Source organism: Pituophis catenifer, unplaced genomic scaffold (assembly GCF_029215685.1).
Source record: "Pituophis catenifer annectens isolate HBS135680 unplaced genomic scaffold, rPitCat1.0.hap2 SCAF_12, whole genome shotgun sequence".
Taxonomy (NCBI): Eukaryota; Metazoa; Chordata; class Lepidosauria; order Squamata; family Colubridae; genus Pituophis; species Pituophis catenifer.
In genome coordinates this window covers 16,467,832-16,490,653 of record NW_027256892.1, presented here as the reverse complement: position 1 = coordinate 16,490,653, position 22,822 = coordinate 16,467,832, and the positions used below count along the sequence as shown (strand labels likewise).

The 22,822-nt window shown below is 43.4% G+C and overlaps 1 protein-coding gene across 1 annotated transcript in view; it reads right to left on the bottom strand.

Moving 5' to 3' along the window:
• The window catches only part of FLI1 (Fli-1 proto-oncogene, ETS transcription factor), a 97,716-nt gene that overhangs the window by 46,664 nt on the left and 28,230 nt on the right, over positions 1-22,822 (bottom strand). Inside the window, exon 2 of the mRNA XM_070952193.1 lies at positions 444-655. Coding sequence (XP_070808294.1) covers positions 444-655 — 212 coding nt within the window. The remainder of the gene's footprint in view (positions 1-443; positions 656-22,822) is intronic.

Genomic DNA, 22,822 nt, shown 5'->3' with positions numbered 1-22,822 from the left:
CCTATGCAATACATACTGATATGACTTATTGTTGATTCGCCAGTAAACTACAAGAGGAAATTGCTTTCCTATCATTTCTCTTGGTAGTGGTTTTATGAATGGATTTGTTTGTGCATTTGTGTGCATGTATAAGAGAAAGAGAGAGTGTCTCTATGTGAAAAGCTAATAAATGGAAGAGAGCCCAGATACATAATATGTAATGTGCCCCATTCTCATCATTCTTCCTGAGATCCAAGCTTCCCTGTGTCATCAAACTGTATATAACCACTTAACTAGTACGTCTAATTACATCTGAGATACAAAATTCTTATTCCCTCTAGATGGCAGCAAAGTTACAACTATCTGTATATCTTTGCTGCCCTCTGGTGGCTGAGTGGATATTTGTAGCCCTGATAAGATAGCCCACTTTATTGTGCTGCAGATAGGCACTTGTCCATCCTTACCTAGATCCATTCACATGATCGTATTCTCTCTTAACATTGACACGGACTGGCTGATTGATCCACTCTTGCTGGGGAGGTAAAGGGTTGATCTTATGTGGCTGACCGTAATCCGGGTTCCCTGAGGCTGTCATGTCTGCTTTGGAAAGGTGAGCACCAGCTCCGTAGGTAGAATCAAAGAGTGATTGATCTTCACTCACCACTGAGAGGGCCTCCTAGATATCAACAGGAGAAACAGAAATTAAAGCAGATGTTATACCTAGGGTAGAAGCTCAGCTTGCATCTCCTTCTCACAGCTGGCAAAGAGATACCCGGAAAGGCTTGATCTGAAACTGGCATTCACCCCAGAGTTGCAAATTGAACCAGAAACCTTTTGTGCTTCCACCCAACCACTGAACCAAATTTATGGGTTCTTTGCTTTAATCTGAGCAAGCTGCAAGAACCTAGAATAGAAGAGTTGCACGCTGTATCTGTGGAGAAGAGCACCTCCCTTTGTTTTGGGTAATCTGCCAGATTCAGAAGAACTAAGCCATCCTTCTCCAGACGGTTGCTTTATGGATATACGCTGAATGTAACTCCCTGAATTTGGAGCTGACAAGATTTTCATGATGGATGGGGGAAAATAACCGAGTTGGACTGAGCTAAATGTTCTGCTACATGGAAAAAGTAACCATGTGGATGCAGCTTTCCCCATCAGTCATTTGGAGTGCTATTTCATTCAGCACCACCCATCTGCTGGAGCCTATAGCCAGGACAACTTGGAAATATATATAATGCGAAAGTCAGCTCCAGTGTGCTCTTTTACATAGGATGACCAATATTTCAATCCTGGCATCCGCATGTTAAATAATGACAGCTATGGACAAATATGGAGAATGCCTGAAACCCCGGAAAGCTAGCCATGAAGGAGAAGGGGTTGACCACATTCAACAAACATGTGTCATATATAAAAGAAATATTTGTATTGATCCATTTTGATAGTACCTCTACAAATATAGAGGTACTATAATATAGTTCCTAGGATGGTATGGTAGGGTAGGGTAGGGTAGGGTATGGTATGGTATGGTATGGTATGGTATGGTATGGTATGGTATGGTAGGGTATGATAGGGTAGGGTAGAGTAGGGTAGGGTATGGTTGGGTAGGGTAGGGTAGAGTATAGTATAATATGGTATGGTAGGGTAGGGTAGGGTAGGGTAGGGTATGGTAGGGTAGGGTAGGGTATGGTTGGGTAGGATAGGGTAGGGTAGGGTAGGGTAGGGTAGGGTATGGTTTGGTAGGGTAGGGTATGGTTTGTAAGGTAGGGTAGGGTATGGTTTGTAGGGTAGGGTAGGATAGGGTAGGGTACGGTACGGTACGGTATGGTATGGTAGAGTAATGTAGGGTATGGTTTGGTAGGGTAGGTTAGGTTAGGGTAGGGTAGGGCAGGGCAGGGTAGAGTAGGGTATGGTAGGGTATGGTAGGGTAGGATATGGTATGGTTGGGTAGGGTATGGTAGGGTAGGGTATGGTAGGGTAGGGTAGGGTATGGTTTGTAAGGTAGGGTAGGGTATGGTTTGTAGGGTAGGGTAGGATAGGGTAGGGTACGGTACGGTACGGTATGGTATGGTATGGTAGAGTAATGTAGGGTATGGTTTGGTAGGGTAGGTTAGGTTAGGGTAGGGTAGGGCAGGGCAGGGTAGAGTAGGGTATGGTAGGGTATGGTAGGGTAGGATATGGTATGGTTGGGTAGGGTATGGTAGGGTAGGGTATGGTAGGGTAGGGTAGGGTATGGTTTGTAAGGTAGGGTAGGGTATGGTTTGTAGGGTAGGGTAGGATAGGGTAGGGTACGGTACGGTATGGTAGAGTAAGGTAGGGTATGGTTTGGTAGGGTAGGATAGAGTACGGTAGGGTAGGGTAGGATGGTACTATAATATAGTTCCTAAGCATAATCAAAGCATGGCTACCATCCAACAGAGCAATGGGACACTGCTCTGTTACACTATATAATTGTTGGTCTTTGTCCAGAGGTCTAGACTAGACCTGAGACAGATGCCTTGTTTTTTTTAATATCTTACACGATGTTGTCCTTGGTAGTAGGCCAGTTTTAGCTTTCCTCATTTTTATGCTACATTCCTGGCATATCGCTCTGGGCTCTGTCGGTGGCTGAGCCAAGAGAACCCAACCAAGTTTCTGTGCCTGCCAACACAGCCCAGTCCTATGTCTCTCGAGGCAAATCCGCGAAACAGAAGACTGACTTTTCTACAGGGGTGACTGGCGAAAGGAAGGCTGGGCGTAGGGAAGAAAAACACCTTTAGAAGTAACAGAGGTATGGAAAGAATTCCTACAGAAAACAATTCATAAACCTGTTGCAGGCCAAAACGTAGAGCAAGGCTTTCGTGGCAAGAGTCCAAGGGGCGAGAGCTTTGCCAGTTAATTGAAGGTTGAGACCTGAAGCGTTGCAAGGAAAATTCATAACATAGGCATTCTTCTGCCTTACAACCTTCCTCAGGCTAATCTTCACTTGGAAGGTCAGGATTTAGTAATATTATGCCCCTGTCCTCATTTTCAGGGTGCTTTAAAGTTTTTCCAAATCTCTTTCCATGTGTTTTTAATCTCATTTTGGATTGTAAACTAAGGATGCTGTTGTTATTGTTTGATTCACAATCTCTGCATTGCTCTTGTAGCTTCTTTGGCTGCTTATGTTTAGCTGTCCAAAACTCCATCATGAGAGATGCTTGCTCAGGAGGTCTTCTTTGGGACTTAACTGAGATGTGGAAAGTCATGGCGACTGTCCTTATTAAGAGATAATTCTACCCCCCCCCCCAAAAAAAGGACAGGCATATACCCACCAGACACCTCAAATGTACTAACTGTACACTAATAAACCATATCATAGTAGGTATCTATGAGCCATGAGCCGCTGTGGCGCAGTGGTTAGAGTGCAATACTGCAGGCTACTTCTGCTGCCTGCCGGCTGCCTGCAATTTGGCAGTTTGAATCTCACCAGGCTCAAGGTTGACTCAGCTTTCCAACCTTCCAAGGTGAGTAAAAATGAGGACCCAGATTGTTGGGGGCAATAGGCTGACTCTGTAAAACCGCTTAGAGAGGGCTGTGAAAGCACTGTGAAGTGGCATATATGTCTAAATGTTATTGTTATCTATGTAGGTCAGGATTCAATTGTTGGGTTCTTGATATTCTCTGAGCTTGATTCTTTTCCTTCGGGTAACTTCATCAGCGCACTGATGATGTTACCTAACCTGGTGATGTCTGCAGGAAGCTAATCAAACTCAGAGAACACCAAGAACTCAACCGATAAGCCATATTAGGGATTGATGCAATGTGCCAGTTATTTCAATTTTTAGTCCACGATGATGGAAGATACAGTCTGCAGACTTACACTTGTGATCTTCAAGTTTTGATCTATATCTCGAGAAAGGAGACACAAGAACGCAAGCCTGAGACTCACTGTGGCTTATTCGTAGTAAATTGTAGCATAAGTTTATAGTTCATCCAGCTGATTTTTATCACAGCCATGCTGCATATTCCAGTAAATTCATCACATTATTTTGTGACAGGCACGAAAGACATTGACAATCACTCACATGAAAGCAATGAAATCGGGGAATGAATATCAGGAGTTCTTAATTAACTTCCTTTTCCCTCTATTTCAACAGTCATGCAAAAGATAACAAGAGTTATCTGCTAAAGCCAGAGATGGGTGGAGTGGGGGACTTATCTAGAGAAAGGAAGAGAGCAGTTCAAGAGAAAGCGATAGCTGCTGCTTTGTTTTATGATGGACTTGGTCATTTATTTCATTATTTACAAATTGTAGCAATAAACATCCTTCTCAATTCATAACTTCTTCCACTGCGGCACTTAAAAACAATAACGACATACTTAAAATCTGGAAATGGGCAACTGTTTAATTTACATCATTTCCTCATTAATATAGCATTTGGCAGGCCTTGGTGTATAGTCATGCTGGCCACATGACCACAGAAGCATCTTTGGACAATGCTGGCTCACTCAGCTAAGAAACAGAGATGAGCACTGCCCCCTAGAGTCAGACACAACTGGACAGGAGTGGGTTGGTTGGTGTCTTACTATAATGTCTTTCTAGAATGTCTGTCTCATCTCAATAGGAGAAAACTAAGATATATCCTTAGGCTCTTCTCAATGTCAGAGAAAACTTCACTTGCTACACCTTTGCCAATTGACAAGAGTGATTTAAGGAGATTCTTTACCTGAGATAGGATAATTATCTACCAGTTACCAATTCATTCATTCATTCATCCATCCATCCATCCATTCATCCATCCATCTGTCCGTCTGTCCGTCCATCCATCCATCCAGTCATCCATCCATCCATCCAATCATCCATCCGTCTGTCCATCTGTCCATCCGTCCGTCCGTCCGTCCATCCAGTCATCCATCCAGTCATCCATCCAGTCATCCATCCATCCATCCATCCGTCTGTCCGTCTGTCCATCCGTCCGTCCGTCCAGTCATCCATCCAGTCATCCATCCAGTCATCCAGTCATCCATCCATCCATCCATCCATCCAATCATCCATCCATCCAATCATCCATCCATCCATCCATCCATCCATCCATCCATCCATCCATCCAAGATAGCCCTTGTCTTTCTTTCACTTGCTTTTGTGCAGGGCCCACAGGTAGAGCAACCTGATGAAGAAAGGTCTTCTCTAGAGGCGAGGAGCTTCCAGTCCCCACTGGGGCTTGGAGCAATTATAGAAATATGTCCTTTCTCCACTGGTGGCAATATGACCAATCACCATTCGACTAGCAAATTGGTTTGATACTTTATGGGCAACATTCAGATGTATTTGGTCCATCTCACTATACATTGGTCTGCTACCTGAAGTGACTGCTTCATGATCTCCAATGAAAAGGTTGGCTAATGACACAGAAATAGGTCTGGTGAAAAAACCTACTCATGTCCAGAGTAGACCATACAACTTATGATCCATCAAATCAAACAGAGTACAATTAGACTACATCAGCCACACATGAAGGCTTATTGGAAACTTGATAAACTCTTGGTGTATCATGACTGAAAAAACAATAGTTGGACTGACCATCTGGTAAACCACAATCCATAGTTATTGGGCTGGGGTCAAGAGGTAGGCAAACCTGGATCTAGAATGTTCATGCAGACCTTACTACATTTAAACAAGACTCACACTCAGATCCTGCTTAATTTTTGAATCCCATTCCTATCTTATTTATGTCTATAATAAATATATATATATATAAAAGACCTTGGAGTATTCATCTCAAATGATCTAAATGCCAGAGCACACTGTAACAGCATCGCTAAAAAAGCACTAAGAGTTGTTAACCTAATCTTGCATAGCTTCTTCTCCGGTAATATTGAACTGCAAACTAGGGCATACAAAACTTTTCCCAGACCAATTCTTGAATACAGCTCATCTGTCTGAACCTGCACTGCATATCGAACATTAATACAATCAAACGAGTCCAGAGATATTTCACAAGAAGAGTCCTCCACTCCTCTGCTTGCAACAAAATACCTTATGCCCACCAGACTTGAAATTTTGGTCTTAGACAACTTAGAACTATGCCGTCTTAGGTCTGACTTAAGCGTAGTACATAAAATCATCTGCCACAATGTCCTGCCTGTCAATGACTACTTCAGCTTCAACCAAAACAATGCATGAACACACAATAGATACAAACTCAAGGTAAACCACTCCAAACTTGATTGCAGAAAATACAACTTCAGCAACAGAGTGGTCAATGCCTGGAAAGCACTACCTGACTCTGTGGTTTCTTTCCCAAACCCAGGGGTGAAATCTAGCAGGTTCTAACAGGTTCTGGAGAACCAGTAACAGAAATTTTGAGTAGTTTGGAGAACCGGCAAATACCACCTCTGGCTGGCCCCAGAGTGGGGTGAGAATGGAGATTTTGCAATATCCTTCTCCCAGGAGTGGGGAGGGAATGGGGATTTTGCAGTATCCTTCCCCTGGAGTGGGGTGGGAATGAAGATTTTGCAGTATCCTTCCTCTGCCACACCCACCAAGCCACACCACGCCCAAACCACGCCTACAGAACCGGTAGTAAAAAAATTTGGATTTCACCACTGCCCATACCCCTAAAACTTTAACCTTAGACTGTCTACAGTTGACCTCACCCCATTCCTAAGAGGTCTTTAAGGGGCGTGTATAAGCACACCAGCGTGCCTACCATCCCTGCCCTTTGTTTCCTTTTATTTATATCCATTTTATGTATTCATAATTATGTTTACACTTGTATCTGTTATCAAATACATGCTTGATGAAATAAAAAAATAAATTAAAAAAAATAATAATAATGTCATTTTTCTACCACCTAACAATTCCATGAGAACCAGTCTGACATAGTGATTAAGACATCAGGTTAGGAGACTGTGAGTTTGAGTCCCACCTTAGACACAAAGCCAGTTGGGTGACATTCTCTCCCAGTCCTAGAAGGAAACAATGGACAGGACTCTTCTGGATAAATCTCTTCTAGACAAATGTTTGGACAAATGGACAAATATCTTCTGGAAAAAAACCTCACCAAGAAAACCATAGGGACTTGTCCAGGCCATCTCTGAGACTCAGACACAATTGAATTCTTTTTTTTCCCCCGTACTTCTAGACCTGTCCTTGAGGACCTGACCTGACCTGTCCTTCCTTCTTTCTTGAGAAAGAAGGAAGAGCTGAACAAGCAGTCCTACATGGTTCAAAGAAGTAACAACAACAGACACAATAAGGACTCTTCCAGGCTCTGTTCTTAGTCTGGAGCAAAACTGTGTCCCAGCCAGCTGATTTGGCAGCCAGGCTAAACTTATAATGCTAATCACAACAAGCACCATCTGGACCTGGTAGATTGATCTGAGCTGGCAAATCAGTTCAAGATTTTGAACTCGCCTCTTTTATAAAATATGCTCCACTTTCCCCTTAATGCTTACATCTGGCTTGTACATAATAATTTACAGCACCCTCAATTGCCCACAGACCATGCCTGGAGAAACTTGTTCCTTCCCTCTGTTTACATGTATGGACTCATTCCTCCACCCACCGATTTTTCTCTCCGGTTGTTTCCTTCATTTTCTTGGGAAATAATTAGGCATCTCTATTTGTCAGCATTGACCCTGGGCTATAAATACACAGTGGTCTATTGCAAGACGCAGCTGTAAATATTGTTTTAGCAGGTTTTATGGTCAATTCAGCTGGAGATGCTTGGGGCCAGGAATAAGATGGTTTCAGAAACTGGCTAGTTTGCAAACCCCAACCCCAACCACTTCTCAGATGAATGCATTTTTTAAAAAAGGCAAAGTCACATTACGGGGTTATGTTTCAGCTCTTTGCAGAGCTGATTTTAAATTATATTTCTGCTACCAGGAAATTGTGGATACAGGATTATTGAACAGTGGGATCTTTTAGCACTGAATGGATGTCGGTGATAATAATATGCAAAAGATGAGATCTCCTATTGCCGTGATGGCAAACCTATAGCTTGTGTGCCACAGGTGGCACGCGGAGCCATCTCTAAGGGCACATGAGCCATTGCCCTAGGTCAGCTCCACCATACATGCGCACGCGTCAGCCAACTGATTTTCAGCTGGTCCCGCCAGAACCACCCCTCCCCTCCCAGGAGTCTCCACACAGCCCGTTTTGGTTGCCAGGTAAGTACAGGGCTCTCACGGAGGCTCTGGGAGGGTGAAAAACAGGCCTCCCGGAAGTCCGGAAACGGGCCGTTTCCTGCCTCTGGAGGACCGGGGGGATGCCGTTTTCACCCTCCCGGAGGCTCCAAAAAAACCTCCAGAGCCTGGGGAGGGTGAAAAACAGGCCTACCGGAAGTCCGGAAACGAGCCATTTCCGGCCTCCGGAGGCTTCAGGGAGGTCTGCTAGGCCCAAAATGGAGTGCGGGGGGAGGAGGGGGGCATGTGCACATGCACAGGGAGCTCACACGCACATGCAGGGGGGTGGGGCACATGGGGGGGCATTGCAGTATGAGTGTGGGCACTCACGTGCTTTCAGCACCCAAGGAAAAAAGGTTAGCGATCACTGTCCTATTGAGTCATAGATTCTGATTCAGAAGGAGACTCAGTGTTTCTCAGCCTTGGCGACTTTAAAAGATGTGTGGACTTCAAACTCCCAGAATTCCCAAGGTTTGCTTTTTAAATGGCATGTCATCAAGAAATGTGTAGAACAGGGATGTCGAACTCACAGCCCGCAGGCCGGCTGAGTCACGGTCCTGCCACGCCCTGTTTTAGCGAAGAGGAAAAAGTCGCGATACGTCACATGATGACAACATGACGCTCACGATTACAAAAGATCTTTTGGTAAAGATCTTGGAGACATTGGAAGTCACTTTTGTTGAATGCGAAATATACATTCATTTATGAAAACTGGTTTTTTCCCCCTATCTTCCTGGTAGATTGAAAAATAGGCCTTAAAGCTAATCGAACAGTCTCTTATGCTTGCCAGGGCAGAAAAACCATTGTGAATTGTCTTCTACTGTCAGCCATGTTTTAACTTTCCACCATTCATCTGGACCAGGGGTCTCCAACCTTGGCAACTTTAGGACTTGTGGACTTCAACCCCCAGTTGCCAAGGTTGGAGATCCCTGATCTGAACCACAGTTCGGAAACACTAAGCCGATCCATTCATTCAGAGAAGTGAAACGACTTTTTGATTCTCCTTCCCACCGGAATGGCTGACCCATTTTTCAGCCATGGGGACCCATTCACTATTATTTTTAACCCACCCACGACACCGTTATTCCAGTTACATTCATAAGCATTGTTTAGTGACATCCTGTTTTGTTATTCCAATGGTATCTGAAACAATGGGCGGAAGCCCATTCGGAAACATTCACAGGGAACTGATAGAGTACAAAGACCATAACAACATTCATTTCTGGTATGTGATGTCTTGCTGAAGATTAAAAAAAAGAGAGAGGGTGGGCAGAGGAAATGGACCACGGTCTGGAAAAGCTACCAGTAAAAAAAAAAAAAAAATGGGGGAGGGGGGCTGAAGAATGCAAGGTACATTTTCCTTTGTAACAAATTGGACTAAAATCTAACAACAAAATAATGGATGAGTTTGTATGAATGAATTTACGGTACTGTGGAATATGGAACATTTAGGAGAGAGAGACAGGGAGGGAGGGAGGGAGAGGGAGAGAGAGGGAGGGGGAGAGAGAGGGAGGGAGAGAGGGAGAGAGGGAGAGAGAGAGGGGGAGAGAGAGGGAAAGAGAGAGGGAGAGAGAGGGGGGGAGAGGGAGAGAGAGGGAGAGAGAGAGAGGGAGGGGGAAAGAGAGGGAGGGAGAGAGGGAGGGAGGGAGAGAGAGAAGGGGAGAGAGAAGGAAAGAGAGGGAGAGAGAGAGGGGGAGAGGAAGAGAGAGGGAGGGAGAGAGGGAGAGAGGGAAAGAGAGAGGGAGAGAGGGAGGGGGAGAGAGGGAGCGAGGGAGAGGGAGGGAGGGAGGGAACGACGGAGAGGGGGAGAGAGGAAGAGGGAAGGAGGGAGAGAGACAGACAGACAGACAGACACACACACACACACACACACACACACACACACACACAGAGGGGCAACTTGAAGATGTGTGGACTTCAACTCCCAAAATTCCCCAGCCGACATGAAGTTGACATTCAAAAGTCTTCACATTGCCAAGGTTGAGAAACACTGCGATGGTTTTCCTCTATATCAGATCATGCTATGGTTCCTTTTACTTTTAATTGTCTACAAGGTCTTCAGAGAGTGTCCTTCTCAGTTCTATTACTGGTATTCCCCCTCCTTCTCTAGCAGATATATCCTCATTCTTTAAAGATTCTCAGCTTGGTGAATTAAATTCTGCTATTCTATTCTGCTGCATTCTTAATGAAGTTATGATATTAAGACATCGTATCAATGCTCCAAATTTTCCATTGGCTTCCAGTTGGCTGCTGCATACAATTCAGTGTGGTATTGTTGTTGTTGCTAACACATAACTTATAGCAGTCTTGCAATATTTGAGGGGCTGCCCCAGAGAGGAAGGGGTCAAGCTATTTTCCAAAGCACCTGAAGGCCAGACAAGGAATAATTGATGGAAATTGATCAAGGAGAGATTCAACCTGGAAATAAGGAGACATTTTCTGACAGTGAGAGCAATCAACCCATGGAACAGAAGTTGGCTTCGGATATTGTGGGAGCTTCATCACTGGAAGTTTTCAAGAAGAGCCTGGACTGCCATCTGTCAGAAACTCTGTTAATCTGTATCTGTATAACCTCCTGGAAAAGCAGCTTCTTTTTATCACAAATAACTTCTATTTATTTTTTTATTCGTTCTTTTACAGACTAAGATCCCCAACATACGATCTATTAATGCCCCCCCACCCACTAGCAGAAACAAGATTATAATGGGCATTCGTGCTACAAAACACGGGTTCCTGTCTTCATCGTTGACTAAAACTCAAGAATCCAGGGATTCTTGCTACCTCGACCAGCATGTCCTTCTCTTGAACTCTTACAATGTCTTGTCGCTAACTGGTCTTCACATTTGGCAGAAGAGTCCAAAGCTTTTTGCCCCCACTGGGCTGGCATGCATCTTTATTTTCTTTATACACCCACCCCAGTCGCTGGCTCCATTCTGACCAGTTTGTCTCTGCACACGCCTCTAGGAAAAAAGCAAAGATTTTTCTTGCAAGCAAGTCCTCTTGTGGCATTCCAACGAAAACATCTCAACGAGATTACATCAAGATATTTTCTTCTTTTTTTCCCCAGTCACAATCACACTACGGGGGATAGAAAATCCAGCTCTTAACCCACTGAAAGTTTTCTGGGGTGGTTTCAGTGATCTCATTTTCTGCAGCCCCGTTTTCACTGGCAGAGTGCTCACGTCACCCCAGGCGGTCTCCCCCCCCGATATGAATGACATCAAGTTGGCAACGCCCACCTTGGCCTCACCCATTCCAACTGCTCCCTAAGGTCAAACAGAACCCTGATGTGGCCCTCCATGAAATCGAGTTTGACACCCCTGACTTATATCAGTTCAGAGGTGGTATTCTGGAGAACCTGGTAGCTGAAATTTTGAGTAGTTCGGAGAACAGGTAAATGCCACCTCTGACTGGCCCTGCCCCCATCTATTCTCTGCCTCCCGAGTCCCATCTGATCGGGAGGAAATGGGGATTTTGCAGTAACCTTCCCCTGGAGTGGGGAGGGAATGGAGATTTTACAGTATCCTTCCTCTGGAGTGTGGTGGGAATGGAGATTTTGCAGTATCCTTCCCCGGAGTGGGATGGGAATGGAGGTTTTAGAGTATCCTTCCCCCGGAGTGGGATGGGAATGGAGGTTTTAGAGTATCCTTCCCCTGGAGTGGGGTGGGAATGGAGATTTTAGAGTATCCTTCCCCTGGAGTGGGGAGGGAATGGAGATTTTAGAGTATCCTTCCCCTGGAGTGGGGAGGGAATGGAGATTTTGCAGTATCCTTCCCCTGGAGTGGGGAGGGAATGGAGATTTTACAGTATCCTTCCCCTGCCACGCCCACCAAGCCATGCCACGCCCACCAAGCCACGCCCACAGAACCGGTAGTAAAAAAAAAATTGTATCATTTCTTTTGAGTGGAAGTTCTCATGGCCATCCATTTTGGTGAGTTTGCTCCAGTCACTTTCTCAGCATAAAAAAGAACCTTTCACGCTATTCCGTGCATATCATGCCCCAAACAGCTGCAGAACTTATTTAGGAGAAAGAGAAGTAGCTCTGTTTCCTGTTCCACACTCTTGAAGGTGACAAATGCGACCTATCAGAACACCTTCGTGTTCATCGTTCTCTAAGAGCGTTTTCAAAAGGAAACCAGATGCAAATCTTCATGCTTCGGAAGCTCGTTGGGTTTAAACACTGCGACGATGCCTACATTTGAAGGAGACAATTGTTAAGAGTACAGGTAGTAGTCCTCGCCTCACCAAAATTCATTTAGTGGCCGTTTGAAGTTATAAAGGTATGAAAAACGTGACTTATGACCGGTCTTCGCACTTATGACTGTCACCGAATCTCTACAGTCACAGGATCACAGTTGGGAAACTTGGTAACCAGCATTAAAAGGTCGCAGCATCCCACAATCATACAACCACCATTTGTCAGGAAGGTTCCAACTAGCAAAATCAATAGGGGGAAGTCAGATTCATTTAACGGCTGCCTGATTTATTTAACGACTGAAGCGATTCGTTTAACAGCCAAGACCAAGAAAAAGTCATAAAATTGGTTGGAAGTCACTTAACAACCGCGTTGCTTAACAATGGAAATTCTGGTACAAACTGTGGTGATAAACCAAGTACTAAAGGTAAAGGTTCCCCTTGCACATATGTGCTAGTCGTTCCTGACTCTAGGGGGCGGTGCTCATCTCCGTTTCAAAGCCAAAGAGCCAGCGCTGTCCAAAGACGTCTCCGTAGTCATGTGGCCGGTATGACTCAACGCCAAAGGCGCACGGAACTCTGTTCCCTTCCCACCAAAGGTGGTCCCTATTTTTCTACTTGCATTTTTTACGTGCTTTCAAACTGCTAGGTTGGCAGAAGCTGGGACAAGTAATGGGAGCTCACCCTGTTACGCAGCACTAGGGATTTGAACCGTTGAACTGTCGATCTTTCGATCGACAAGTTCAGCTTATAGAAATCTTCAAAAAGTGCGGCATGAAGGCAACTTTTCACACGGTTGAAAATATTGGTACTAGATCTGTCAGTTACCAAAACAAGAGATCAATAAAACTTGGGGCTCCTGCCCCAAAGAAAAGGTTATTTGATCCATTGCAAAGTAGAAATGGGAGAAAGAGGGTTAAGAATTTCAGATCTTGATTTTGCTGTCTATGAAACTCATATCTGATATACGGCATCCTATTTGAATTCTTTCCTTATGGTTTCATGGCTTTTCTAAAACCAACCTATTTTTAGAGGTTTTTTCAAAGCTCAGAAATTATTCTTGATTTTTTTTATTTTTATTTTTTTGCTTTGTTCAGTGGAGGGGAAAACTTCCCTAATTCCATCAGTCCTCCAAAGAAATTGTCTCTGGGTATGGCTCTGAGTGCAAGGGAGCTAGAATTCAATTTTAGACAAGGCGAAGGCTTGTCTGGATTCTAAAGTCAGACAAAAGAGGATATCCCTGTTGTAAACCCCCAGAGACATCTGGTTCATCTTTTGCAAGACTGGGTCTCAATGGCCCTTGAATTCTAGACATTTCCACTACACCCACATGGAATGCATATTAGCGGGCTAAACATTTTAAAAATGGATCTGGCTGTAGTAATTTTTTAATTTGCATTTATGTTTAAGTAGTCTTAAACATAAAGTGTCCCAGTGATGGTTAACCTTTTTGGTGCTGAGTGCCCAAAGCATTTGAATCCCACCACTGAGTGCAACCCCCAAAATGCAATGCAAGTGCCCCCCTCCCACGCATGCGTGTGTCCCTGCCCATGTTGGCCCCCCGTGCATGCGCCCTAGCCCCACCGCGCCCCGTTTTGGCTTCCAGGTTGGTGCAGGAGTCTTTCAAGGCCCAAAATGGGGCATGGGGGGGGTCTCAAGCAGCCCCCTCGTGCCCTGTTTTGGGCCTAGAAATCCTCTTGCACCAACTTGGAAGCCAAAATGGGGTGCAGGCAGGGGTGAAATGCTCCTGGTTCAGACCAGATTGCCCTGATCCGGTAGCAATGGCGGCGGGTGGTTCGGAGAACCATTAGCAAAAATCCCTGCACCACCACCCCCATGCCCAGCTGAGCCGCACGATCATCAGAGGCTGTTTTTGTTTTGTTTTTTTAACTTTTAAAAGCATTTTTCCTACAACCTCTTCGGCCGAAAAAATGCTTTTAAAGGTTAAAAAAAAAAAAGCTTCTGAGGATCACACGGCTCAGCTGGGATCGTCAGAGGCTTTTAAAAGCATTTTTTCTGCAACCTCTTCGGCCGAAGAGGTTGTAGAAAAAATGCTTTTACAAGTAAAAAAAAAAAGTTGGCCACGCCCACCCAGTCACATTACCCCCCACCAAGCCACGCCTGCAGAACCGGTAGTAACAAATTTTAGATTACACCCCTGTGTGCAGGGGGTGGGTATACGAAGCCCTCCCCCCGTGCCCCGATTTGGGCCTGGAAAGCCTCCTGCACCAACCTGCACCCCCAGCGCATGTGCCCTTCCCCCTGAGCATGCACGCATGCGTCCCCTGCATGTGCCACGCATCTCCCGCCTGCGCGTTAGAGACCCAAAGACCAGCTGGCCAGCTGGAGGTGCGCGCGCATGCATGGTGGAGCTGGGCTGGGGTGACATCTGGTGTGCCACGCTTGCCATAGATTCGTCATCACAGGCTTATGCCATATCAAACCGACTCACCTTTGTGCTGTAGCAAAGCACTGCCTGGTTTTTTATTCCCCTACCTGATCTCAACTCAAATTTTCCTTCCAATGAGAAGAAAATATATGAGAGATTCATGTACAAGCTCAAAATCCACTTATTTTATTGCATAATGGCCAAGGGATAGATGCCAATGTCCAATCCAATAATCCACAACCTTCTTGGTTTGCTGTGCTTCTCAGGCAAGGATGTGAAACACAAGGCCCGTGGGCCAGATCCGGCCCACGATATGGCCGGATCTGGCCTGTGGGGCCATCCTAGAAAATGTAAGGGGCCAGCCTGCATTGCTTCAGCCCTGTCTACCCAATGCGGCTTTGGCCCGATCTACCCAGTGCAAAGAGGAAACATTGCCAGAAGTTTGGGGAGTGGTGTCAAGCTGGCCACACCCACTCAGTTGGCCACACCCACCTTCCCGGCCCCCTGAGATCAACCACAGCCCTGATGCGGCCCTCAATGAAATTTATTTATTTATTTATTTATTTATTTATTTATTTATTTATTTATTGGTTCTATTTATATGCCGCCCTTCTACGGAGACTCAGGGCGGCTTACAATGCGTTAAGCAATAGCCTTCATACTTTTGTATATACCTGCTTAGTAGGGCTTTCGGCCCCCCCAAGTGGTGTTCTTTTTTATACAAAGTCAGCTTATTGCCCCCACAATCCGGGTCCTCATTTTACCTACCTCGGAAGGATGGAAGGCTGAGTCAACCTTGAGCCTGGTGAGATTTGAACTTGCAGTAATTGCAGGCAGCTGGTGCTAGTTAACATCACTTTAGTCTGTTGCGCCACCAAGGCACCCCTGTTCTAAGGGAAGACCTCCAAAAGGAATATTTCCTATAGACTTTTTTTTTAAGACAGACCAGCCAGGTAAATTTCAGAATGATGACAAAATATGTAACTACACCAGTACATTCCCAACTCAGAAAGATCACCAAGAGAATCCCGAAGATACTTTTTAATAGGCAACTCAACTTGCTTGCATTTTTTTCCCTTGAAAACATCTCGCTTCTCATCTAAGACGCTTCTTCAGTTCTGACTGAACGGTGGGGAATGGAAGGGTTTATAAATCATAATTCAAGAAGCTTCTTGGATGAGAAGCAAAAAGTTTTCAAAGGAAAATAAAAAACTAAGAAAGTCCAGTTGCCTATTGAAAAGTAACTTTGGGAAAACCATGACTTGGATGATTGAGAATCTCCATAGATCTCACCAAGATAAATTCAGAAGAAATTCTTAGGCATCTTAAAAAATATGGTGGGAAAAGGGGACTTTTGTCTTAATCTTAACCATCTGGTTCAGCCAAAGGGGGGAAAAAAGACAGACTAAAAGTGTAATAATAATAATAATAATAATAATAATAATAATAATAATAATAATAATAATAATAATAATAATAATAATAATAATAATAATAATAATATTGTCATCATGGACTGGAAGCAATAAACTAGGATTTCAGACAAGCGCTTGCTTCCAAGAGACACATCCAAAACTCGGCTTCTGCCACTGAAAATAATTTATTTCTAAGTAAACAGGATTTTTATTTAATTACAGATTTTCTTCTTCTGAGATGCAAATTGAAATGAAGGTTTGTTTGGATTGGATTCTAGGAAAAACTAGAAAGTGATTAATTTGTCCAGAAGGTTGAATTAGAAATAACTGGGAGACTGTTTTATTTGTATATCTTTTTTCCTTGATTCCTTTATTCTTAATCTTGTCTTATATTTATTTAAGAATTAACTGTGCATCCAGATGTTGATTAGCAGTAACTCCCACCATCTTTTATCATGGGCCGTGATTCCTAGGGATATTGGATGCTGGCACGTTCAGCCAATATTTTAAGAGCCAGAAGTTATCTACCAGAAACTTGGTTTTTTTTTTCTTTAACAAACAATAATCAGCTTCTTGCAGCTTCTTCTTTCTTTAAAATTGGCACATTGTCTGCAGGACTCAGCTAAGGGAGGTAGCTGAGATTGCAAGTAGAGACCAAAAGCGAGAGGTTCACATTTATTGAAACAATTGTTGTGTATCCATGGGGCAAACTAAGCTCAGGCAGAAAATAACTAGTGCCCCCAACTTTCCTGGAATGGAGGGTTAAGCTTTTACTCCAGGAGGAACACCCTGTCAAAATGAGCTTAGCGATCAGGCTAACCTTTCCACACAATTAAAAGACACATCTGTCTCACAGGCCTGCTTCTCTTCCTTTGCTGAAGCAGAGACATGAACTAAACAGCTTGTCTTGTTGATTTGGCCGGGGAACAAAGGCGCCCATTCATGGACGGCTCACTTGGTCCACACGTGGGTGTGCAAAACTAACTTTGCTCTGAAAGGTGGGTGGACAGCCTTTGCCTGAAACTCAATCCTGTCCTTCCCACCCACCAGCCATGATATAAATCCAACAGTTGCAGTGGCCCAGTGAGGTAAGACTTCTTTTTAAATGTTGACCTGGACTTCACATTCGGGGAAAAAGAGAGAGAGTGACAGACAGAGAAAGAGAGAGAGAGACACACAGACATAGACATTCAGGAAAGAGAGAGAGAGAAAAACACAGAGAGACACACACACACACACACTCACACACACACACAGAGAGAGAGAGAGAGAGAGAGAGAGACAGAGACAGAGACAGAGAGAGAGAGAGAGAGAGAGAGAGAGAGAGAGAGAGAGACAAAGACAGAGACAGAGACAGAGAAAAAAGAGAGAGACACACAGAGAGACAAAGACATTCAGGAAAGAGAGAGAGACAAAGACACAGAGAGATAGACAGAGACAGACATTCAGGAAAGAGAGAGAGAGAAAGAGAGAGAGAGACAGACAGAGAGACAGAGAGACTGAGACAGATGACAGACACAGACATTCAGGAAAGACACACACACACACACACACACACACACACACACACAGACAGAGACAGAGACAGATAAAAAAGAGAGAGACACACACAGAGAGAAAGACATTCAGGAAAGAGAGAAAGAAAGAGAGAGAGAGAGACAGAGAGACAAAGACTGAGACAGACAGACACAGACATTCAGGAAAAAGAGAGAGACAGACAGACACACAGAGACAGAGAGAGAGACACACAAAGAGAAACAGAGACAGAGAGACAGAGACAGAGAGACAGAGAGACAGACATTCGGGAAAGAGAGAGAGAGAGAAAAAAACAGAGACAGAGAGACAGACATTCAGGAAAGAGAGAGAGAAAGACAAAGAGAGAGAGAGACATAGAGAGAAAGAGGAGGGAAGGAAGGGATGAAGGAGGAGTAAGAGAGAGCAAGAAAGGCAAAGTAAATATAGGTTATGTTGGATTAAATTAAGTTAGTAAGAAACAGAAAGCCCACTTTCTCTAAGAGCCACATTTCCATTTTCATCAATCTTAATAACTTATTTGGGTTTGCATTCTTTGAGACTGACCATCAAGTGTCCCCTGGGTAAGCTACGTATAATTAGGAAATAAATGTGGTAACTGAAGGAAGTGATCGTCATAAGTCATGAAAACAAAAGCCAACATCCAAACTTGGTCATGCTTTACCAAAGAGGTACAGTGTTGAAGCTCTCCTGTCTGCTCAAACTCTTCATTAGGCAGGATATCAAAAACAGCAAGGAAGAAGGTACAACAATGAGGCCACATTACAGACTTTATAGTAGCAAGCTTGGAGAGTAGTGTTGGATCGACCATCAGTGAAGGCAAATTGTGTGATATCTCAGTCACCGGCATGCATCTGATGTTTTCTAGATTCGCTCTTCAACGCTTTATGGACTAATCTTGAACGATTGATTCTGCCCAAAATTCACTTCTGTCCAACCAACAGGGTCTATCTCATAGCTTGTTCAAAACCACGACATCGCACACTTGGCCAATTCTATGATCAATTCAAACCTAACATCCTTTTAGAAATCACAAAAGTTATACCCTGTTTGCCTCCAGCATATGGTAAACTGAGATTTCTGTACATCCATATAATGCACAAATGGACTCTCAGGTGCTCTTGAAAAATATAGAATAAAGCTAGGTATGATGTCATGAAAAATAAGCAAATGTCTGAAATACCCTTCCCTAATTCCAAACACAGTGGCTCAGTGGCTAAGATGCTGAGCTTGTTGATCAAAAGGTTGGCAGTTCAGCTGTTTGAATCCCTAGCGCCGTGTAAAGGGATGAGCTCAAGTTACTTGTCCCAGCTTCTGCCGACGTAGCAGTTCGAAAGCACATAAAAAAATGCAAGTAGAAAAATAGGGACCATCTTTGGTGGGAAGATAACAGCGCTCCGTGCACCTTTGGCGTTTAGTCATGCGGACCACATGACCACAGAGTCATCTTCAGACAGCGTTGGCTCTTCGACTTTGAAACAGAGATGACTGTTTCACTGCCCCCTAGACACTGCCCCCTAGAGCCAGGAACGATTAACACATATGTGCAAGGGGAACCTTTACCTTTAATTCCAAATACTTCATCATCATCATGATGAGTTCAAATCTTTCTCAAAAGACAGTTTGAACAAGTCTTCCTCTCAACCCTTGTCTGCTGAGGTTTAAATGCAAAACTTCAGATGGATAGTGTTAAAATATTTAGGCCATTCCCCCCCCCCCCCCCAATAGCCTTTATTTATTTATTTATTTTGATTTGATTTATATGCCGCCCTTCTCCGGAGACTCAGGGCGGCTTACAATGCATTAAGCAATAGCCTTCATACTTTTGTATATATTTATACAAAGTCAGTTTATTGCCCCCACAATCTGGGTCCTCATTTTAACTACCTTTGAAAGGATGGAAGGCTGAGTCAACCTTGAGCCTGGTGAGATTTGAACTTGCAGTAATTGCAGGCAGCTGATGTTAATAACAGTGCTTTAGTCTGCTGCACCACCAGGGCTCTAATGCAAGCCTTAATGCAAACCTAAGAAAGTAATATTCATACTAAATCGGTGATCGATTCCCTTTATGTATTTCATTAACTGCAAATAATAGGAATCATGATGCTAATCTTTTAAAATCAATACATCTTACTTACAACAGTACCTTAGCACTCAACTGCTTGGAAACTCATCAAATTTATTTCATTGTCTGGTACTCATCGTTTTGGTACTTATTGTTTTGGTACTCATCATGCTTCCTGGAACCAATTAATGATGAGTACCAAGGTAGGTATCACTGTATTTTGCTCACCCTTCTCCAGTCCTGCCACCTTCTAGCTATGTGGACCTCAAATCAGAGGTGGGTTTCAAATTTTTTTACTAACGGTTCTGTGGGTGTGGCTTGCTGGCGTGGCATGGCTTGGTGGGTGTGGTTTGGTGGGCATGGCAGGGGAAGGATACTGTAAAATCTCCATTCCCTTCCCAATCCAGGGGAAGGTTACTGCAAAATCCCCATTTCCTCCCGATCAGCTGGGACTTGGGAGGCAGAGAATAGATGGGGGCAGGGCCAGTCAGAATTTTTACTACCGGTTCTCCGAATTACTCAAAATTTCCGCCACCGGTTCTCCAGAACTGGTCAGAACCTGCTGAAACCCACCTCTGCCTCAAATCCTACCTAAATTTGCTGGTCAACATGGTTATTACTGAGAATATTTTTAAAAAATGGAAATCCATATATCTGGACAAAGCTAGATTTGCTCACCTGCCAAAAAACATTGCACTCTTTTGAAGATCAGAAAATGGATGCTTTTTCTGGATTCCAGGATTGTATATGCACAATACTGGAAAAATCTAGAAACCCCTACAGATGATAATATAATCAAAAAAATTCTGGAATGTGCAGAAATGGATAGGTTCCATTTTTAATAAAAATCGAAGGAAAAGGAGACTCTGAATATTTTATAACATGGGAACTATTCTGCAAATGGTTAATTGACAGATACTGAGGTTAGAGGAATAGATTTATATGAAATATGGACTACATGAGAAAGAAAAACTGATGAGTAAATATTTTGATGGTTATATAATCGATACTATAACGGAGGATAGTATACCTTTCAATAAAGATTGATATTATCGCATATATGTTTATATGTATATGATTATAATGATTATGATGATGCTTATATGTTAACACTTTGGACACCTAGAAAACACATGTTCAACATAGAAATGGAATATGTGATACAAAGCAATAAAAATATTTATTAAAAAAAGAAAATGGATGCTTTGGGAGATGCTGTTTAAAACTTTGCTCAAACTACTCTTAACTGGTGAAAGAGGAGTCAGGAATAGCTTTAAAACACTGACAAGCCCCTTGCGTTGCATTCTTTTGGAAATTCAACTCACGGGGACTTAAAACGTCTGTTTGGTGTGGTTCTATCCTGCCTTCTTAACGCCTGTGGACCTGAGCCACCTCTTCGAATGTGGAGCACGGTTGCATCTATTTTCTGATTATATATATTCAGTGTTTTTCAGGCTGACCTTCTGTCCAAGTGGGAAGAAAAGGGGAAACACACACACACAAAAAATAGTCCAGACCACATGGCATAGGACATAAGAAGCTAAGTAGATGGTTGGTGTATGTGTCATTGCACAGACTGAAGTCACACCCTCTATCCAGACTTGAAGCTTTCACAAGCTACAGAACAACAGGAAGTGGCCGTAAGTATTTATAGCATCATTGTGTTTATCCCAAAGTGACGTCCTGTCAGAGAATGGTGATGCACGTTAAAAAAATAAAAGACGAAAGAGAGCAGAGGCTGGGCTGACAGTCTTGACGGGAGGACCAGATCCTGCAAGATTTATAATTTGCACATTTATCTCCCTAACCACAGACTTCCAGATCCCAGAGTCTTCTAGATAATTCGAATTGTCACGGGGTGTAGGCTATCATCTTAGAAAAAGGCTGAACTATATAAGAAAATAAACAAGGAAAAACAACACCACTATGGCCATTATTTATTTATTTATTTATTTATTTATTTATTTATTTATTTATTTATTTATTTATTTATTTATTTATTTATTTTTTATTTATTTTTTATTTATATCCCCTTGACTGTTACTATAAATAACTCAAGGCAGTGAACCTACCTAATACTTCTTCCCTCTCCTATTTTCCCTGCAACAACAACGCTGTGAGGGGGTTTGGGATGAGAGAGAGGGACTGGCCCAAAATCACCCAGTTGGCTGTTATGCCTAGTACGGAACTAGAACTCCCAGTCTCCTGGTGATTGGCTCTGCCAACTTTCACATCTAAGGCAGAACTCAGAACTCACAGTTTCCTGGTTTCTAGCATAGTGCCATAACCACTAGACCAAACTGGCTAAATTATAACTGTTACCATTGCCAGTGCTACCAGTAATATGCACATATTCTAATTGTAATACCAGTTGTCCTTACTCTGCAATTCATGTGATTTACCCCCTTAAATTAGTCATTTTGTCTTTGTTCTCTTTTGTTTCTTCCACAGTTTTGTTTCTTCCCTGAATAAAGCCAACCCAACACTACTATTGCTTGTAGATCGGTATCAAAACTGCGAAAAGGGCTCCTCAGCTTAATGTTGGACCTAAGGCTCCGGAGAAACCTCAGAGTAAATGCATGCATCGAAATGTATTAGTTCCCATCATGCAGCTAATCAATGCAGTGGATGAAAAGCCACATTTCCCTGTTCCCAAGCATCCAGACTATGTTGCACCATGGTAAAAGGTATTATGTTACCATTGGTAAGGCCACACTTGGAATACTGCATCCAGTTTGGTCACCACAATTTAAAAAAGATGTTGAGATTCTAGAAAGAGTGCAGAGAAGAGCAACAAAGATGATTAGGGGACTGGAGGCTAAAACCTATGAAGAACGGTTGCAGGAACTGGGTATGTCTAGTTTGATGAAGAGAAGGACTAGGGGAGACATGATAGCAGTGTTCCAATATCTCAGGGGCTGCCATAAAGAAGAGGGAGTCAAGCTATTCTCCAAAGCACATAAAGGCAGGACAAGAAGCAATGGGTGAAAATAATCCAGGAGAGAAGCAATTTAGAACTCAGGAGAAATTTCCTGACAGTGAGAAAAATTATTCAGTGGAACAACTTTCCTCCAGAAGTTGTGGGTGCTCCAACACTGG